General features: G+C 34.9%; 1 protein-coding gene and 1 long non-coding RNA gene across 2 annotated transcripts; one reads left to right on the top strand and one right to left on the bottom strand.

Moving 5' to 3' along the window:
- The first annotated feature begins 7,810 nt into the window (after nucleotides 1-7,810).
- Nucleotides 7,811-8,960, top strand: LOC104750240 (uncharacterized). Its single transcript, XR_761569.3, has 2 exons — nucleotides 7,811-8,406; nucleotides 8,559-8,960. It is a non-coding gene; the product is annotated as an uncharacterized LOC104750240 (long non-coding RNA).
- A 1,450-nt stretch (nucleotides 8,961-10,410) lies between these two features.
- LOC104750239 (large ribosomal subunit protein eL21z/eL21y-like) lies at nucleotides 10,411-11,465 on the bottom strand. Its single transcript, XM_010472010.3, has 2 exons — nucleotides 11,143-11,465; nucleotides 10,411-10,810 (listed from the first exon to the last, which is right to left on the bottom strand). Exons 1-2 carry the CDS (start codon nucleotides 11,377-11,379, stop codon nucleotides 10,553-10,555), a joined length of 495 nt encoding a protein of 164 aa, XP_010470312.1. The 5' UTR covers nucleotides 11,380-11,465; the 3' UTR covers nucleotides 10,411-10,552.
- Between the last annotated feature and the right edge of the window lie 5,303 nt (nucleotides 11,466-16,768).

The following is a 16,768-nucleotide window of genomic DNA, read 5'->3' as shown; positions in this document are numbered from 1 at the left end:
GAGCAGGAATGGAGTATTCCAGCCCATCTCTCTTGTTTACCTGGTCGCTTGGGGTTGTTGGTTGTGCGACTAAGTAACAAGATGAGGTGGTGTTTAGGGTATAAAGTTTCCGCGAGGCAGTGTGTTGGAGGAAAGGTTCATGTTTTAGAAGTTTCTATAAGTGGAAAGTTTCCAGAAGTGGAAAGTGCTAAAAATGGAAAGTTTCCAGAATTGGTCCATTTTTGTGGCGGATAGCCTTGGAGAGGGCTTGTGTGGCCTTTGTGGCGGGCTGTTTAGCCATTGTGTGGCCTTTGTGGCGGACTGTTTAGCCATTGTGTGGCCTTTATGGCGGGCTGTTTAGCCATTGTGTGGCTTTTGTGGCGGGTTTTTTAGCCCATTGTGTGGCCTTTGTGGCGGGCTGTTTAACCAGAGTGTGGCCTTTGTGGCGGGCTGTGTAGCCAGAGTGTGGCCTTTGTGACGGGCTGTTTAGCTAGAGTGCATGTTGAGGCGGTCTTTCGGGACAGATGGTCTTCGTGACGGTCCTTCGGGACGAGTTTCATTGGTGGCGGTCGTTTTTAGGACATTTGTTTGGCCTTGGTGGAGGTCCTTTTTAGGACATTTGAGTGGCCTTGGTGGCTGTCCTTTTTAGGACATTTGTTTGGCCTTGGTGGCGGTCCTTTTTAGGACATTTGTTTGGCCTTGGTGGCGGTCCAGTTTAGGACATTTGTTTGGCCCTGGTGGCGGTCCTGTTTAGGACATGTGTTTGGCCTTTGTGGCGGCCCGTTGGGCAGTGGGATGATCCTTGTGTGGTCATAAGGTATCCCAGTGAGGGGATATGTGGTTGGTAGGGCATCGTGTTGTCTTACGTGAGCTACGGAAAGGAAATCTGGATAGGGATAGGACTAAGAGGTGTTCAGAATTGTTTGCTCGCGACTCTTGGGGAACTTAGGTTCTCCTAGTACCGTCATATTCTAAGACTTTGTGGCTTGGGAGTATGGCTGGTATATCGACTTCGGATGACGATCTGGGGGGGCGCTGTAGGGTGGCAACCCAAGAGACGAGTATTGGATTTCCTTATATACATTATGAAATGCGGGCTTAGGCCCGATGAGGAGCCAATATTATGGCATGCAGGCTTCGGTCTGATGAGGAGCCAATTAAAACTTAAGGTTTAGACCTGTGAGTAAAAAGGAGATTCCAAAAGTCGAGAGCAAATAATGTCGGGAGCGTGAGTCTATCGCCTAGAGATGATCTTTCGTAGATCGGTCGGAGCAGTGCTTTCCGTGGGGACGGTTGCACGGGAGTCCTTGACTGATGTTTTATTTGATATTCGAGGACAAATCTAAATTGGTGGGGGAGAATTGTAACATCCGTGAACCGAAATCCCGGTTTGGGGATTGCATCGGTCGATGCAGAAGGTGCACCGGTCGATACAGGTTCAGTTCTCTGCGTTTTAACTTAAGCTAAACGCTGCGTTTTGGGTTAGGAAAACCCTTAACTCGAGGGTTTTGTCTCATTCGGGAGTTTAACTGTTTTTGAGAGAAAACAAAAGAGAGGAAAGTTCCCTAAGTGTTCTTGGTCTTTTCTAGAGATTTGAGGCTGTTCCTGTAGAGATCTGTAGCTGGGATCGTTGTAGGAGCTTCCTAGGAGCGTTGTTTTGCTTGTCTGAGGTTCAGTTTCGTCTTGACAAAGGTAAGTGCATGACCATGGCTTATCTAAGCTGGAGAAATCTCTAATTTGCCTGCTTTGTGTTGTTAGGCATGTTAGATTGGTATTTAGGACATTTGTTTGGCCTTGGTGGCGGTCCTTTTTAGGACATTTGTTTGGCCTTGGTAGCGGTCCAGTTTAGGACATTTGTTTGGCCTTGGTGGCGGTCCTATTTAGGACATGTGTTTGGTCTTTGTGGCGGCCCGTTGGGCAGTGGGATGATCCTTGTGTGGTCATAAGGTATCCCAGTGAGGGGATATGTTTTTGGTAGGGCATCGCGTTGTCTTACGTGAGCCACGGAAAGGAAATCTGGATAGGGATAGGACTAAGACGTGTTCAGAATTGTTTGCTCGCGACTCTTGGGGAACTTAGGTTCTCCTAGTACCGTCATATTCTAAGACTTTGTGGCTTGGGAGTATGGCTGGTATATCGACTTTGGATGACGATCTGGGAGCGCGCTGTAGGGTGGCAACCCAAGAGACGAGTATTGGATTTCCTTATATATATTATGAAATACGGGCTTAGGCCCGATGAGGAGCCAATATTATGGCATGCAGGCTTCGGTCTGATCAGGAGCCAATTAAAACTCAAGGTTTAGACCTGTGAGTAAAAAGGAGATTCCAAAAGTCGAGAGCAAATAATGCCGGGAGCGTGAGTCTATCGCCTAGAGGTGATCTTTCGTAGATCGTTCGGAGCAGTGCTTTCCATGGAGACGGTTGCACGGGAGTCCTTGACTGATGTTTTGTTTGAGATTCGAGGACAAATCTAAATTGGTGGGGGAGAATTGTAACATCCGTGAACCGAAATCCCGGTTTGGGGATTGCATCGGTCGATGCAGAAGGTGCACCGGTCGATACAGGTTCAGTTCTCTGCGTTTTAACTTAAGCTAAACGCTGCGTTTTGGGTTAGGAAAACCCTTAACTCGAGGGTTTTGTCTCATTCGGGAGTTTAGCTGTTTTTGAGAGAAAACAAAAGAGAGAAAAGTTCCCTAAGTGTTCTTGGTGTTTTCTAGAGATTTGAGGCTGTTCCTGTAGAGATCTGTAGCTGGGATCTTTGTAGGAGCTTCCTAGGAGCGTTGTTTTGCTTGTTTGAGGTTCAGTTTCGTCTTGACAAAGGTAAGTGCATGACCATGGCTTATCTAAGGTTGAGAAATCTCTAATTTGCCTTTTTTGTGTTGTTAGGCTTGTTAGATTGGTATTTGGGACGATTAGAAGCTTTCTTGTGGCTTGGGATTGTGTTTTGTGGTTACAGGAACAAAAATCCGGCGAGAAGCTTTGGGGGAAAACGAAGCTCGGCATTGCATCGGTCGATGCACACTCTGCGTCGGCCGATGCAGATGCGAGGACAGCGCGTAAATTCTAGGGTTTTCGTGCTATGTCGAGCATGCGTCGGTCGATGCAATGGGAGCATCGGTCGATGCAATGGGAGCATCGGTCGATGCAATGGGAGCATCGGTCGATGCAAGTTAACCTTTCATCGGTCGATGCAGATCTTGCGTCGGTCGACGCAACCTCCAACTGGTGTCGGTCGATGCTGAGTCCTGGTTTGTGATTGGTTGATTGTTGATAGTTGTTTGATGGTTAGAGATGACTCTATTGCTTGTGTGTATAGCCCAGTAGATGGGAGGATTGCCTTACTGAGTGTTTATTAAATACTCAAGCATTGCAATATGTGTTTGTGGTGCAGGTAAAGGCAAAGTGTGATCGTGGAATCAAGGCAATGAAGAGGAGGATGTTCAAGTGGTTCGCTTGGTTGTCTAGCTTATGTTAGGTTGCTGGCGTTGACTCCTAGAATGTTGTTTAGGATTGATGGTTCTCTGGTTTATGTTGTTTGGATCATTAGTTTATGATTTGGAATTAATGTTGGTTATTTAATTATTACTGGTTATTTATTGGATATTGATATTGGTATTTCCGCTGTTGATTGTGATTGTGGCTAGGTGGCTAGTGGGTATGAGACCACTAGTTGTAGTTTATTATTATATTATATTTATTATTTATTATTTAAAAAAAAAACGGGTTAGATCATTTCAGTTTCAATTGGTGGCAACTTGTCCTATGGGAAAGTTGATAAAGGGTGAGGACCAGGGTTCGAGGAACGCCTGGTGCACCAATAACCTACTGTGGATTTGGATGAGTAGTTCCATTTGCCACGGTGAGGGGTTAGGATCGATGTCATGCAGGGCCAGCTTTGGGCCTATGGGGACAAACTAGCAGTGAGGCTAATGGGATCCACGAGACGGGTTGTTACATAAAAATTGATTTTTATATGATTAATATATATTAATATAATATAATAATTTTTGTTACACATTGGTAGGTGAGTCCACATAAATGATTTTCAAAAAAAATAAGTAAATAAACATTAAAAATGGCTTTAATGATATATAAATTGGATGATATTGTATATAAATATGATTTTTTTATTATAACTCAACTTACTCATTATATATTACTATCAAGTACAATATTTTTGTCAATCAAGCTCAATAATTGAAGCCATCCAATTTAGTTCAATTTTCCAATACAACATGATAAACCGGGATAAGATTTGCCTTTGTAAAAATTATTCGTAGACGTTGATTAGCTAGCTTGACGACCTTGGAATAAAGTGTTTAGTTTAAGTCATTGTCTCCTTCTCCACAAGATATTCTTTATAAAGCTTTGAAGTCTTGGCCATGCTTAGGAGAACCAACGGCTTGAACCAAACATCTTGAATCACTTTCAAACATGCCTCTTTGAACTTAGGTTGTCAATATATGCATATCCAAGATATATCTTAGCTTTGGAAAAGCCTTAGGTCCATACTACTTAACCGCACCCATATGGTTTCTAAGAATCAATCCCATGCAACAAATGTTGGATCCTTTCCTCCATGTTGTATTTTAGTTTGTTTGGAGGGTGGTAGCTGCCACTTTAGCAAGCAACTAAAAACTTCTAAAATAAGAAACTAAGTTTAAGTGTCACAAAACATTACCATAAGAAATGCCATGAGAGAAATTCTAGACACCATGAAGGGAATCCAAGCAAACCAAATCTTTCCCAACAGAAGGAATGCCAAAACAGAAGTCATGGACCATTGGTACTCTTTTTTTTGGTTGTGTTGCAACATGTTCCTCTATTGGCTCTGGTGTTTAAACTCTTTATTAGTAGCAGTTTCACCTACTTTGATGCTTTCTCAACAAAAAAAATTGCAAAACTTAGCTGCCTAGCTTACAGAAGTTGGTGTTTATTAGATGTTCACGTCAACCTTTCTTAACTAAAAAATGACTACACCTATTTAAAAAATAAGAAACTTAGATGATCAAAAGAGAAAAAAAATCATAAAACCAACTAACCCAAACATCTAAAACTCACCAAATAACAAAAATATTAAAAGAGTTCACAAACATGGAAAATTAGGTGGAGTCAAACCTGGAAGTAGTTGATATGCCATTAAATCTAAGATTTTGATAAAATAATTGTGAAGCTTGCCAAAGGTAGAGAGAAGCTGCAGCCGGAGTAGTAAGCTACAAGATCGTAATCATCGTTCAGTTTTTAGTGAAATTTTTTTTTCTCTATTTCTACCTATCTCGCTATGAGTTTCAATACATATATGAAATTAAATAATCGTAAGATCCTACAGTCACATTGCGGTTGTTACTGAACATAACCACATGTATATGAGCAATGAAATTCATCTAATAATGCTAAAAGGGTGCTTTGACGATAAAATGCTATTGTGTTAACAATTTTTTTGTGAACCAAAAATCAAACATGTAAATAGCATTATACCGTTTACACAAAATATAGTTGCAGGAATTACAAATACCCGTTTAGGGCTGATGAACTTAGTAGAAGGAGATAACAAACTTGTTGATTTTCTGTTTTGGTGATCCAAACACCTTATTGAAGAGTACCACCGTGTGGATTAGAACTCTTATGTCGCACTTTACTTGGGTAATTCTTCTAGGTAAGTAAGATTAGAAAATATAAATGGAACTCAAACACTATTTAAAAGGGAATTAAATAGCTTTACGGTCTGGTTAATGTACCTCTAGGTTTAAATTAAGAGATAAATCAAACCTCGAGGATTTCCTTTTAAGATTGGAATCTTGGGGAGTCACCGACTTATGAGATGTGGTTACGGAACACCAGAGTGTATCGGATGAGGTGAAGAGATCAGAGGAAGATTGAAGTTAAACGGATGTTGATCGAGAAGCATAGGTGGCAAATCAGAGTTTATCATCATCTCAAATAGAAGAATTACTTTTGTTCCTTCGTCCATAAATTTAATTGGCTAATATTGTGCTTAGTTGTATTAATTGTTTTAATTTGATTGGATATTCATTTTAAATGATGTGTCAGTCTCTGCTTCAATACAAAAACTGAGGTGTCATGCTCTGGTGAAAAACATGCAGGTTTTATTGTATTGATTTGCAAAAACAACACAATAAAAATATGTAGGTATAGTATATAAGTTAATTGATTGACCGGCTTTATCTTCTTTTTTTTCTGTCAGATGACAAAAAAAAAGTTAATTGGTTCATTTATCACATTTGGTGTTTTTAAAAGAATATATAAAATTATGTACATCTTTTAAACAATTGATACTTTATATACCAGAAAACAACACACATAATTTTACATGGTATTATGCTATTGGTTTAAATCACATGCAAAAATACACTGCTTATCTTCTTTTCTTTTTCTTTGGTACAACAATATATATATCATGGGGATTTGAATTTGGATGGTGTCAAAGTAAAAATACATGTTTTAGCCCATTTGTTTCCTTGTGCACTCTTTTCTTTTGTACTAGGTTTTGAACCCCGCTATGAGTGGGTTAATTTGATAAATTTTATATTGATGACAATTATGACATATTATCTTGTAGAAAAATTGAAATTACTATTAAGGCAAAAAAAATCTTAAAATCACTTGTGTTAAAAAAAATAAAATCTGATCAAAAGAATCAGATTGAACTGGACGTTTGGGTTAGGCGAACTGAACCTTTGAACTGGTGATGTTGCATATACTAAATCATTTGACCACGGGACAAACGAAACATTTTTAGAATAATGAATTAATCACATTTTCTCATATTTAATTGACCACCATCATCTATGTCTTTGTGTATTATTCCACTGTTTTCTTATCCTTCATATTTCTTCTCGTCATTTTCATTCTCAAATTTTCATGATAATTGTCATCATTATTTTTCTCGTCCGATTATTCATTACACTCTTCTTATTCCTCTTCCACCTCAGCTATTTCACATTATTCCACTGAATAATCATTTCAATTTTTTTTTAAACTACCACAAAACTTGGTAACCCATCAAACTCCAAAACCAAAATTATTGCCTCTTTTTCGTAAAATTTGTGCAATTCATGGATCAGCATAATCAACACATGAACTCAATTATTCTTTCACTTGTATACTTACTCGGTTATAGATCCATACACATTGAAATTTTTATAATATTTTAAACTTTCTAAGGAGGTATTTATAATATTTTAAAATATTATATAGAGTTTTAGTATTTATAATAGTTTTGAACCTTTTAGAAGTTTATAATTGTAATATTTAAAACTATAATATTTTTGAACCTTTTAAAAGTTTGTAATTTTAATATTTAAAACTTTTTAAATTTTTAAATCTTTAAATTTGGATGCTTGTTAAATCAAGTTTCTTGTTCATTAGTAGTTGGAAGCATATTAATCTTATTTATAATGTTCTCATCTATTGTCTAAAACTTTTCTAGCCGATGTGGGACGTTGTACATACACTTATTTATAAGTATTTTAATATAAAAATTTTACATAATATCAAAATATTAAAGATTGAGATCTCTAATTTTGATTGGTCGTTTAAAAGTTAAAATATCTGAATATACAAAATTCTGTAGATTTTTAAAAATGTTAATTAATGACATGTCGAATTTCTATTGGATGTTTTAAATTCTATGTGGACAACTTTAGTAACTTATTTATATAGCTTCTATTTTTATTTAGTACAGATTCCAATTTTGTTTAAAAATAGACTTTAGCGAGTAAGCGCCACAAAGGTGGTTCACATAACTGGGATAACGATCCTATAGCGACTTGGTCTTAAAAGGGTAGATTTTCATTTCAATTGATTTTAGTCCAATTTTTTTTTTTTTTTTTTTCTTGTAAATTGGTTTTATGACAACGCTTAAAATAATGGTGACTTTCATATGAATTTTATCTTTCATTTTTATCATGCATCTTAACACTTTTGTCTTTTTATGTCACATTTACATACTACTATTTTTTTTTTTAAAGAACGAATCATGTGTGGGGAAAATAATGCAAGGGACTTATAATTAGGGTCTTTTATTCTAATTTTTTTGCGATAGAGATAATCTTAAAGATGTGTGGATCTTAAAGACTATGGATAAGCTTTTTATTTTGCTTTCATGCTTCCTTTCGTAAAAGAAAAGACCTTCACAATTTTTTTGCAGTTCGGAAGCCGATTTTATCAAGGAAATTGTTAAAGAGCTTGAGAGAGTTCTAGATGAAATTCGACACAAGGCCACAGCAGAGTATCATTGTATCAATTTCCTCCAGAATAAGAAAAGAAAAAAGATGTATCAGTTTTTTCCTGAAAGTGAGAAGAAAAGTCTTGGAAATGGTCATATCAATTCCTCACATGTAAGAGGTCAAGAAGACTCAAGAGGAGCAAAACCAAGAAGTTCTGATATATAAACGTGGTTCAAGTACGTTAGATAGAGCATCGTTTTTCAATAATTAAAATAGACTCACCAATTTCTTTATTTCATTGTAAATAATATATAAGGACTTTGCATATTATTTTTTAAAAACAATGTAGAATTTTTTTTCTTACATTTTTATTTTTATTTTTCATCAGACGTTCTTACAGTATATCTGACGTGGTTTGTCCCGGCTGTGGTGACGTTTAAGGCGGAGTTTTGCCGACATTTGTAAGCGAAACGGAAGAGGTTGCTCAGGGTTTTTATCTTTGACGCTGCCATCTTTTACGAATCTTTTGACTCAAATCAAAAAAAGAAAGAAGAAACAGAGTTACTTGGTGAACAAGGATAAATATGTGACTGAATAAGAAAAGCTAGGGTTTGTGGAAATCTAGTTAAACCCTAAAAAGCGACCAGTCAAACCCTAAACAAAACAATCTATATAGGTTAAATTGTATATTCGAGAGTATAACCTTTTTTTATATAAATATGTGATTTTTTTTTTATTAACGATGGAAAGATCTCTTAACTTAATGACTTTACAAAGGGATTTGTTACCATTGCTCTCTCTGTTTTTGTGGCACCAATTTATAACATTGAAAGATTGCTAACATTGATTGATCCCTGTTATTGTGGCACCAATTGCTAAGATTGAAAGAGATTACCACATGTTTCGACAGTTCCTTGTTCAATAGCTTGTCTTCTCCTCCTATGTATCGGATTCAGGAATCAAACGATAGCCTTACTTAACGATTCTTGAAATCAAACTGGTGGAACATCTTCGATGGCAATTGTGTGGAAAATGTGAAAGCATTTAACGTTCCACTAACTCCGCTTTTGTCATGGTTTTGGCTCGGCATTTGAGCTGATTGGTGCAGTACTCGGCTTACTCACTGAGACTGTTCAATCTGATGAAGGAAGAGAAGATGATCGTGTGAAGAAAGTGAAAACATATCACATTCCATTGGCTCTGCCATGGTTATGGTTTGGCTCAGCGGTTGAGCTAATTGGTGCAGTGCTCGGCTTACTAAATGAAGACTGCTGACAGGTGTGCCTCACCAGCCATGGTTATTCTTGCTAGTCAGGCTGGCTCTGTTGTGGCTATTTCGAGCCCAACTGATACGTCTGTTTGAGAAAAGCTTTTGTTTCGATTTTGTCTCTTTTGTTTTTCTGTGTGGCTTCAATTGCTAATGGAAATAATTCAAATTTGCTTCAATTGCTTGATGTAGTTCAATTGGAAACAAAAGAAGGAATAAACATTTCTCTGAATTCTATCTTTGGATAAAAGATTATACAAAAATATTTATTAGTAAAACTTCAGGTGAGTTTTTATCCAAGTATGTGTGTCATCTCTGTTCTTTTCCATCTATATCAATAACATTGCAATGAAAATTTGACCCTTCTATCTTGATCAGTTTGAAGTGAACCATCGAGTTCCGAGGTTCTGCATTAGTCTTTTGGTATAATCTGAAAATGTTGATATCCGTTGGATAATTGATGTTCAGCTCAAGTCTGTTATTGCATTGCAATTGATTTTTACGAGGGAAATGGGTGATAAACTATGACATTGGCTTAATCTTCCACTCTATTTTTTAGGGAGGTTCAAACTAATTCACAGTTACACTACCAATGGCTGCTTTATTTTGCAGATGGTTTCTTTCTTAAGACTCTAGTGATGAAAGCTATCTTATCTAGATCATTGGTGAAGAAAACAAAAAAGATGTCTTTTATAGTGGAGATTGAAGCAATACCTTATGAACTAGAACCATTTTTCTGAGTCGAGTATATAATAAGATATCAAAACTGTATTTCCTACGTGAATTCTAGGTTTGTATGTTACCAAGGTGTGATTAATATCTATCCAACATCGAGACAATGGTTGGTGTACATGGGAAAATGTGGAACACAAGACTACAACCAGTATCAAAATGTCTCGTACTACCAATTTCATAGACGAGGAACAAACAAAAAAGAATGCAATAACCAAAAATGGTAATGTAAACCAATCTCTCCTAACAAAATCTGAACTGCACTGTCATACCATATAGAAATCAATCTTGTTTTGATACAAAAGCATATCAATAAGATAACAAAGCAAGTGCAAAAAAATAAGATAACAAAGCAAGTGCAAAAATTCTGAGTAGATAGAAACTTAATAACCACCCTTGAGATCGTTGACAACATCGTAAGGGATGGGAGTAACAGTCTCCAATGTCATACCTTCAACCATGAAACCCGGTTTAGGACCTTTAGGCTGTCTCTTGGTGCTGATTGTCTCACCTCTGGCTTTAGCTGCAGCCTTAAGCTCATCGTTCTGCTTCTTCCTCAGTTTGAACTCCTCAGCACACCTTGATTGCTGCACGTGCTCCACACGAACATGTATCCTCTTCCTTATGATTCGGTTCCCAATCTATAAACCAAACCCCAAACACATAATCTCAAGTCAAAATCAACAAATCTGATTCGGTCACACTCCAATTCAATTCTCCAAATTGCAAAACTCACACCATATAATACATAAGCCAAGCTCTAAGTTAGCTCCAAAACAGATACTAAGACAAGGCAAAATCTCAAGTCAAATACCAAAACATGAGTCCTCTAAACCAAAACAAAAACTTACATTTCAGAACTGAAACAGATACCAAAGAATCACAATCAATCAACACTAACTCTCAAGTTTCAACAAGCCATGAATCACAATATAAACACACACAGATCATTATAAATCAACAAATCACAAACCTGTTTGTTGACTTCAACACCAACGGCACGCTTGGTAACGTTCCAGATACGACCAGTACGACCATGGTAGAACTTGTGAGGCATACCCTTGTGGATGGCTCCATTAACCTTGACATCTACGTAATCACCGACCTTGAAGGTTCTGAGGTAAGTGGAGAGTGGGATATAACCCTTCTTCCTGAACGGTCTCGCGAAGAGATCCCTAGTTCTCGCCCTCACTCCGTGTCCCGCCGGCATTTTTTACTCCTCTCTCACCTCTGTTTCTGGTGAAACCCTAAAAATGGGAGAGAGTGATGAAACTAATTTTAAAAGGCTTTTTGTATACATGGGCTTATTGGGCCTTATATATTTATGTCTCATTGAATTGACAGAAAAGCAACTGTATTTTCAGTTATTTCTGATTTGCACCCTGATATATTAAGTTATGGATTGAAACAAAACCAACTTTGTTCTTTTAGTCCTAAAGAATATCCATTATATATAAATAAAAATGTCCTAAGATTCAAATTTGTCTTTATATAAAGAAGAGATCAAGTGAAGTGACCTTAGTGTAGTGATCAATGGTAAGTCCTTAATGCACAAGGCACCATCAAACACGTGATCGAGTCTCGTTCTTTACGAATGTATAAGATTTGGCTAATGGACCGGCCAGTTGTGACCCTGGTTGACAAAAAATAAAAAATAAATAAGAGATCAATTTAAATCTCCTACACATGAATGTCAGTAATATTGCTAAATTTCAGAAACTTAAATATTAACATTTAATCATTTATTAATATTCTTCTAAAATTATCCTAAATTATATCTTATTGATATAAAGAAGAGATCAATTTAAATCTCCTACACATAAATGTCAGTAATATTGCTAAATTTCAGAAACTAAAATATTAACATTTAATCATATTAATATTCTTCTAAAATTATCCTAAATTAGATCTTACTGATTTTCATATGGACAATTCTTGGGTTCACCCCTCTCTTATTCACCCCCTCTCAATTATGGAAATAAATTTTTAATTAAAGAAACAAATTCTGTATATCAATTAATTTTAAAATTATTAACTCTAAACATAATATTGTAGTTTTTAATTATAAAATCTAAACCCTAACCATTCTTTTGTAAACCCAAACCGACATATAATTTCGTTGAATTATAAAATCTAAACCATAACCATTCTTTTGTAAACTCAAACCGACATATAATTCCGTTTAATTATAAAATCTAAACCCTAACCATTCTTCTGTAAACCCAAACCGACATATAATTTCGTTTAATTATAAAATCTTAACCCTAACCACTATTTTGTAAATCTAAACCGACATATAATTTTGTTTCATTATAAAATCTAAACTCTAACCACTCTTTTGTAAACCCAAACCGACATATAATTTTGTTTAGTTGTAAAATTTAAATCCTAATTCTCTTTTATAAACCTAAACCGATATATTTTCCTTAATAAAAACCTATACATAATTTGTTTCCTTAATTTGTTTTTTTTTTTTTAATTTTGATTTATTTTATAAATATGATATGACATGGCGTTTTGTTATATTTTGATTGGTGAATTTAGAGGAGGTGAATGAGAAAGGTTAAACCAATAATTTTCCTTTTCATATCGACCCTCGATAAATTCGTAAGATCGGTGGTTTAGAAGAAAAATGAATACTTTATATTAATCTTCTTCCCTTCCTTAATACATTCGTTAAGAAGAAAAAAAAAACCCTAATGGCGCAGAGACAACTTCCAACAGATACTCGTTCGAGTTCCACTTCAATTTCTCGTTCGCTTCAGAACCGTTTGCAAAAAATGGTACACTCTTTTCAACGATAAGATATTTGCCAACAAAGTCGTCGCCCGACCAAAATTCATGTTACGTACTGATTATCAAACTTACTTGATAAGCGTCATCAATCTCAATAAAGACGATCAAACTATAAAAGTGCGCAATTTAAAAAAAACTATAAAAGTGCGTGATTTAAACTTTGATTTTCGTGGTCACGACTATGGTAACGGTGATGAGTATTTCTTCTCATATGAGTCATATGACTCCAATTATAATAAAAAACTAGGGACGGACCGCGCTACAGTGCAGAGGAATATTCATAGAGTCATTTAGTTTATAACAAATTGGAATATGTTACACTCTCAGTTCAGTATAGTGCAATCGATTATATATATATATATATATATATATATATATTATAGTGGATTATATATTTATACAATGAATTTGGATAAAATAGTAGAAAGAAAAATAAATGGTATGATGCGTTTTGAAAAAATAAACTAAATTAGATTAGAGAAAAATTTAATATTATCATAAATTTGGATGAAATAAAATAAGAATACAAATAATGAGTAAATTTTCTTAATATTTGAAATTAAAGACATTATAATTTGTGTTAGTAATTAATTTTGGTAATTAAAAAAATGATTTATATAAAGTAATTATCAGTTAAAGCCGCTACAGCACGGAGAAAGGATGAATATGTCCGCTGGAGCATATGGAAATGTTTACGTGTTATTTAGTTAAATTTTTCTATGTATATATTGTTAGTAAAAATGTTGTAAAATAAATTAACTTGTATAAAATTAATTGACCAAAAGTGTTTAAATTATTAATTTGTGAGAGTTATTGATATTTACATTATAAACTTATCAATGTTAGCTTTTAATAGTGAGATGGTTGTTGCAAATTTGGGAAGCTAAGCTTTAATTACTTACGACATTTTTTTTGTTGCGTGTAATTATCCATCTGGATCTAAGGCTGTAAAACATATTCCCATACCAATGGATCATGAAGAGATGCATTAAATTGGGTTTCTTTTGGGCCGAGAGCCTTTTTTTTTAATTACCGATCTATGAATTGGGATCTACATTGGAAAGACCGAATGAGAACTGTTTTCTCATCTTCTTTCCCTAAACACCATCTCGTTTTCCTTCGATTTCCAAACCCTCGACTTTTCAAAATATATTTGACACAAACCTTTGTTGTTCTCAAGTCTGACAACTATTCTATTTATGGAACATGAATTGCTTTGAGATGAATTTTATCTGTTACAATTGTTTTCAGAGAAGCCCAAATTCAGAAATACGAAGATCATTCAGATGTAGTAGTCAATCGATATCTTGATCGGCGGATTCAGTATTGGGTTTTGGTTTATTGGCCTGATCCTTGTCAATACAATTAATTTGGTAAGCTGCCTATGATCCACTCATTCATTTTATGTTATTACAGGTAGAATAAAAATACATATTTCTCGTGATTAAATCAAACATATTGTCCACAGTTTACCAATTTGTTATTATTATACCTTTCATTTGTTATATGTTTGAAGTAAATCAAAGAAGTGGCAAATTTAATGGATGTATGTATTTTGCTTTGCAATTGTATTGTATGTGATGAATATACAATTTCTTATGTTTCGAGTGTATACAAAATTGCTATAATCGAGATGAAGAATATATACCAAGTAATCGTAATGATATGTAACTTTACATTTCTTACTGGGTTACTTATTTTGTAGCTACACATGTTCTTGCAATAAGATTTTGCTATGTATTTCATATATGACAGTGTTTCCCGAAACTCTTAACAAATAATATTGATATTTTTCGTTATTTGATTTATATATAAACAAAAATATAATTATTTGATATGTCCATGAAAATTAATCTCAATTTTTTTTTTAAATATTGATTTTATTCAACAAACAAAAATACTACAGCATGAAAGCATAGATATTTTGAAAAATACATAAATATTTTATTAAGTCTTCCAACATAAAAATAATTCATTCATCTAGTAATCCTCTACCAAATACGCTTCCTTGTAAGTGTCATAGACAATACCTTCAAAAGTCCTTAAATCTTCATCACATTTTGGTCCTTTTAGAAAAGGGAAAAGAAATTTCAAAGATAAATGACCATCAAACTTACTTTGCATATAAGATATTCTTTTATTCACGTTTGTTCTCTTCCGTCATTCGAAGCATTTGTCTTTAGATTCCATGTAAATTACTATAGTATGTCCTCAAACGTTAGTTCTCTGGCTTCAGATGAATACTTGTTTATATCAAACCAAGCCAAAAGCAGCGGATCTTCGATCTCTAAACACATATAAGATGAATTGTTGGAAAAAAAAACACATAAGATGAATAAGAGTACCCTAAACAATATAAGTTCACATATTCATAGTGCGTAACAAATATTCATTTTAATATCTAACTGTAATATCTACGGTGAAATGAATAACACAATTGATAAACCTTCCACCACATCACCTACGACCATTTCAATGGTCTCACCAGAGAAAATAATATATTGTGGCCAAGAATGAACAATTGTGACTTGAATCCTCCAGCCAGTCTTGTATGGCTTGATTGAACAATGGCCATGGCCGCCATTTCTAAAGAGTATTGAAAGAACAAAGCAAAGAAATTGTAGAAGGTATGATGAAGTCAACCTAGATGACTGAAGGGTATCTATAGGAAGACGTAGATCAGCCACTAATTAGGTTAGTTTTAGGATATATTCTATGGAAATTCTCTTTTAATTATGAATATATGAGATTTGTTAGTTTAGGATAGTAATTAAATAGTATTTGAACTGCAAATCTTTTAGTTAAATCAAAAATCTCGCTGCTCCAAAGTAGGATCAATTGGGTATGTATATTTGGTATGTATAATATTTGTTTTTTTTGTTTTTGTTTTTTTGTCAAACAGTATGTATAATATTTGTTCATAATTGATTTTCGTAAATGGTTTCAGTGATTCGCGCGGAAGTTTGGTGAGGTATGATAATGATAAATGTAATATTTTATATACTGTTTAGGAAATGTAGTAGGTGTATAAAGAAGCAGTTTAGTAAGATATCAATTTTTTGTTAGGATTTTGATATTTGCAAAATTAATTGATGAGATTGAGTAGGATAATATAATAATTATCGGCTGTTTTAGCGTGATAAGGAGCTAAATTTGGGGAAGTTTTTATTTTCGGTTGAGAGATATCAATACCCATTAATATTGGGTCATTTATTAGGTCATTTAATATTGTTAATACCCAATACCCAATACCCAAAATCCATTCAAAACCGAGTAATGAGGCTCTAAGTATCCGACTGATGTATTTCGGGTTAATTTTTAAATTTGATCCGACCCAAGTAATTGTTAGAGAATATAGGCCAAACTGCCATGAACAGTAACATTATTTCTCGCAAATGTCATTTTCCCCTTTCTCTTTTCCCGCCTGCCACAAGAGAATGTAATAATACCTTTATGTCCTTCTCCTATTCGACAACCAAAGAAACACTTTTAATTAAAAATAAATAATAATAATTGAGTGCAGTTGATCTCTCTCCTCATAAATTTTCATTCTTCTTCTCTATAGTCTTATCATCTTCTTCAATAGAAAATCGCCGCTACTCCAATTGACATCAACCCATATCCAAGGTTATTGTTCACCTCCAACTCCTGCAGTGCTGCCCACGGTTGATCAAATTCATTGTTATGTGAGTGGTTCGGTCTCAAATGCAGATATGATGATGCCATAGGAACTAGGAATGTTCTGCTTCCGCTGGACCAGTTTCAACAGTTAAGGTATGTCGACTGTAATTTTGTCACTTGTT

Source organism: Camelina sativa, chromosome 16 (genome assembly GCF_030686135.1).
Source record: "Camelina sativa cultivar CO46 ecotype springtype chromosome 16, ASM3068613v1".
Classification (NCBI taxonomy): Eukaryota; Viridiplantae; Streptophyta; class Magnoliopsida; order Brassicales; family Brassicaceae; genus Camelina; species Camelina sativa.
The sequence above is the reverse complement of the archived record's forward strand: the minus strand, read 5'-3'. Positions and strand labels throughout refer to the sequence as shown.

Bases quoted from the DNA above. Each gene is read 5' to 3' on its own strand.
- LOC104750239 (XM_010472010.3), bottom strand. From the start codon at position 11,379: ATGCCGGCGGGACACGGAGTGAGGGCGAGAACTAGGGATCTCTTCGCG. The intron at 10,811-11,142 runs GTTTGTGATTTG...TTTGGTTTATAG, and splicing joins GTGTTGAAGTCAACAAACAG to ATTGGGAACCGAATCATAAG.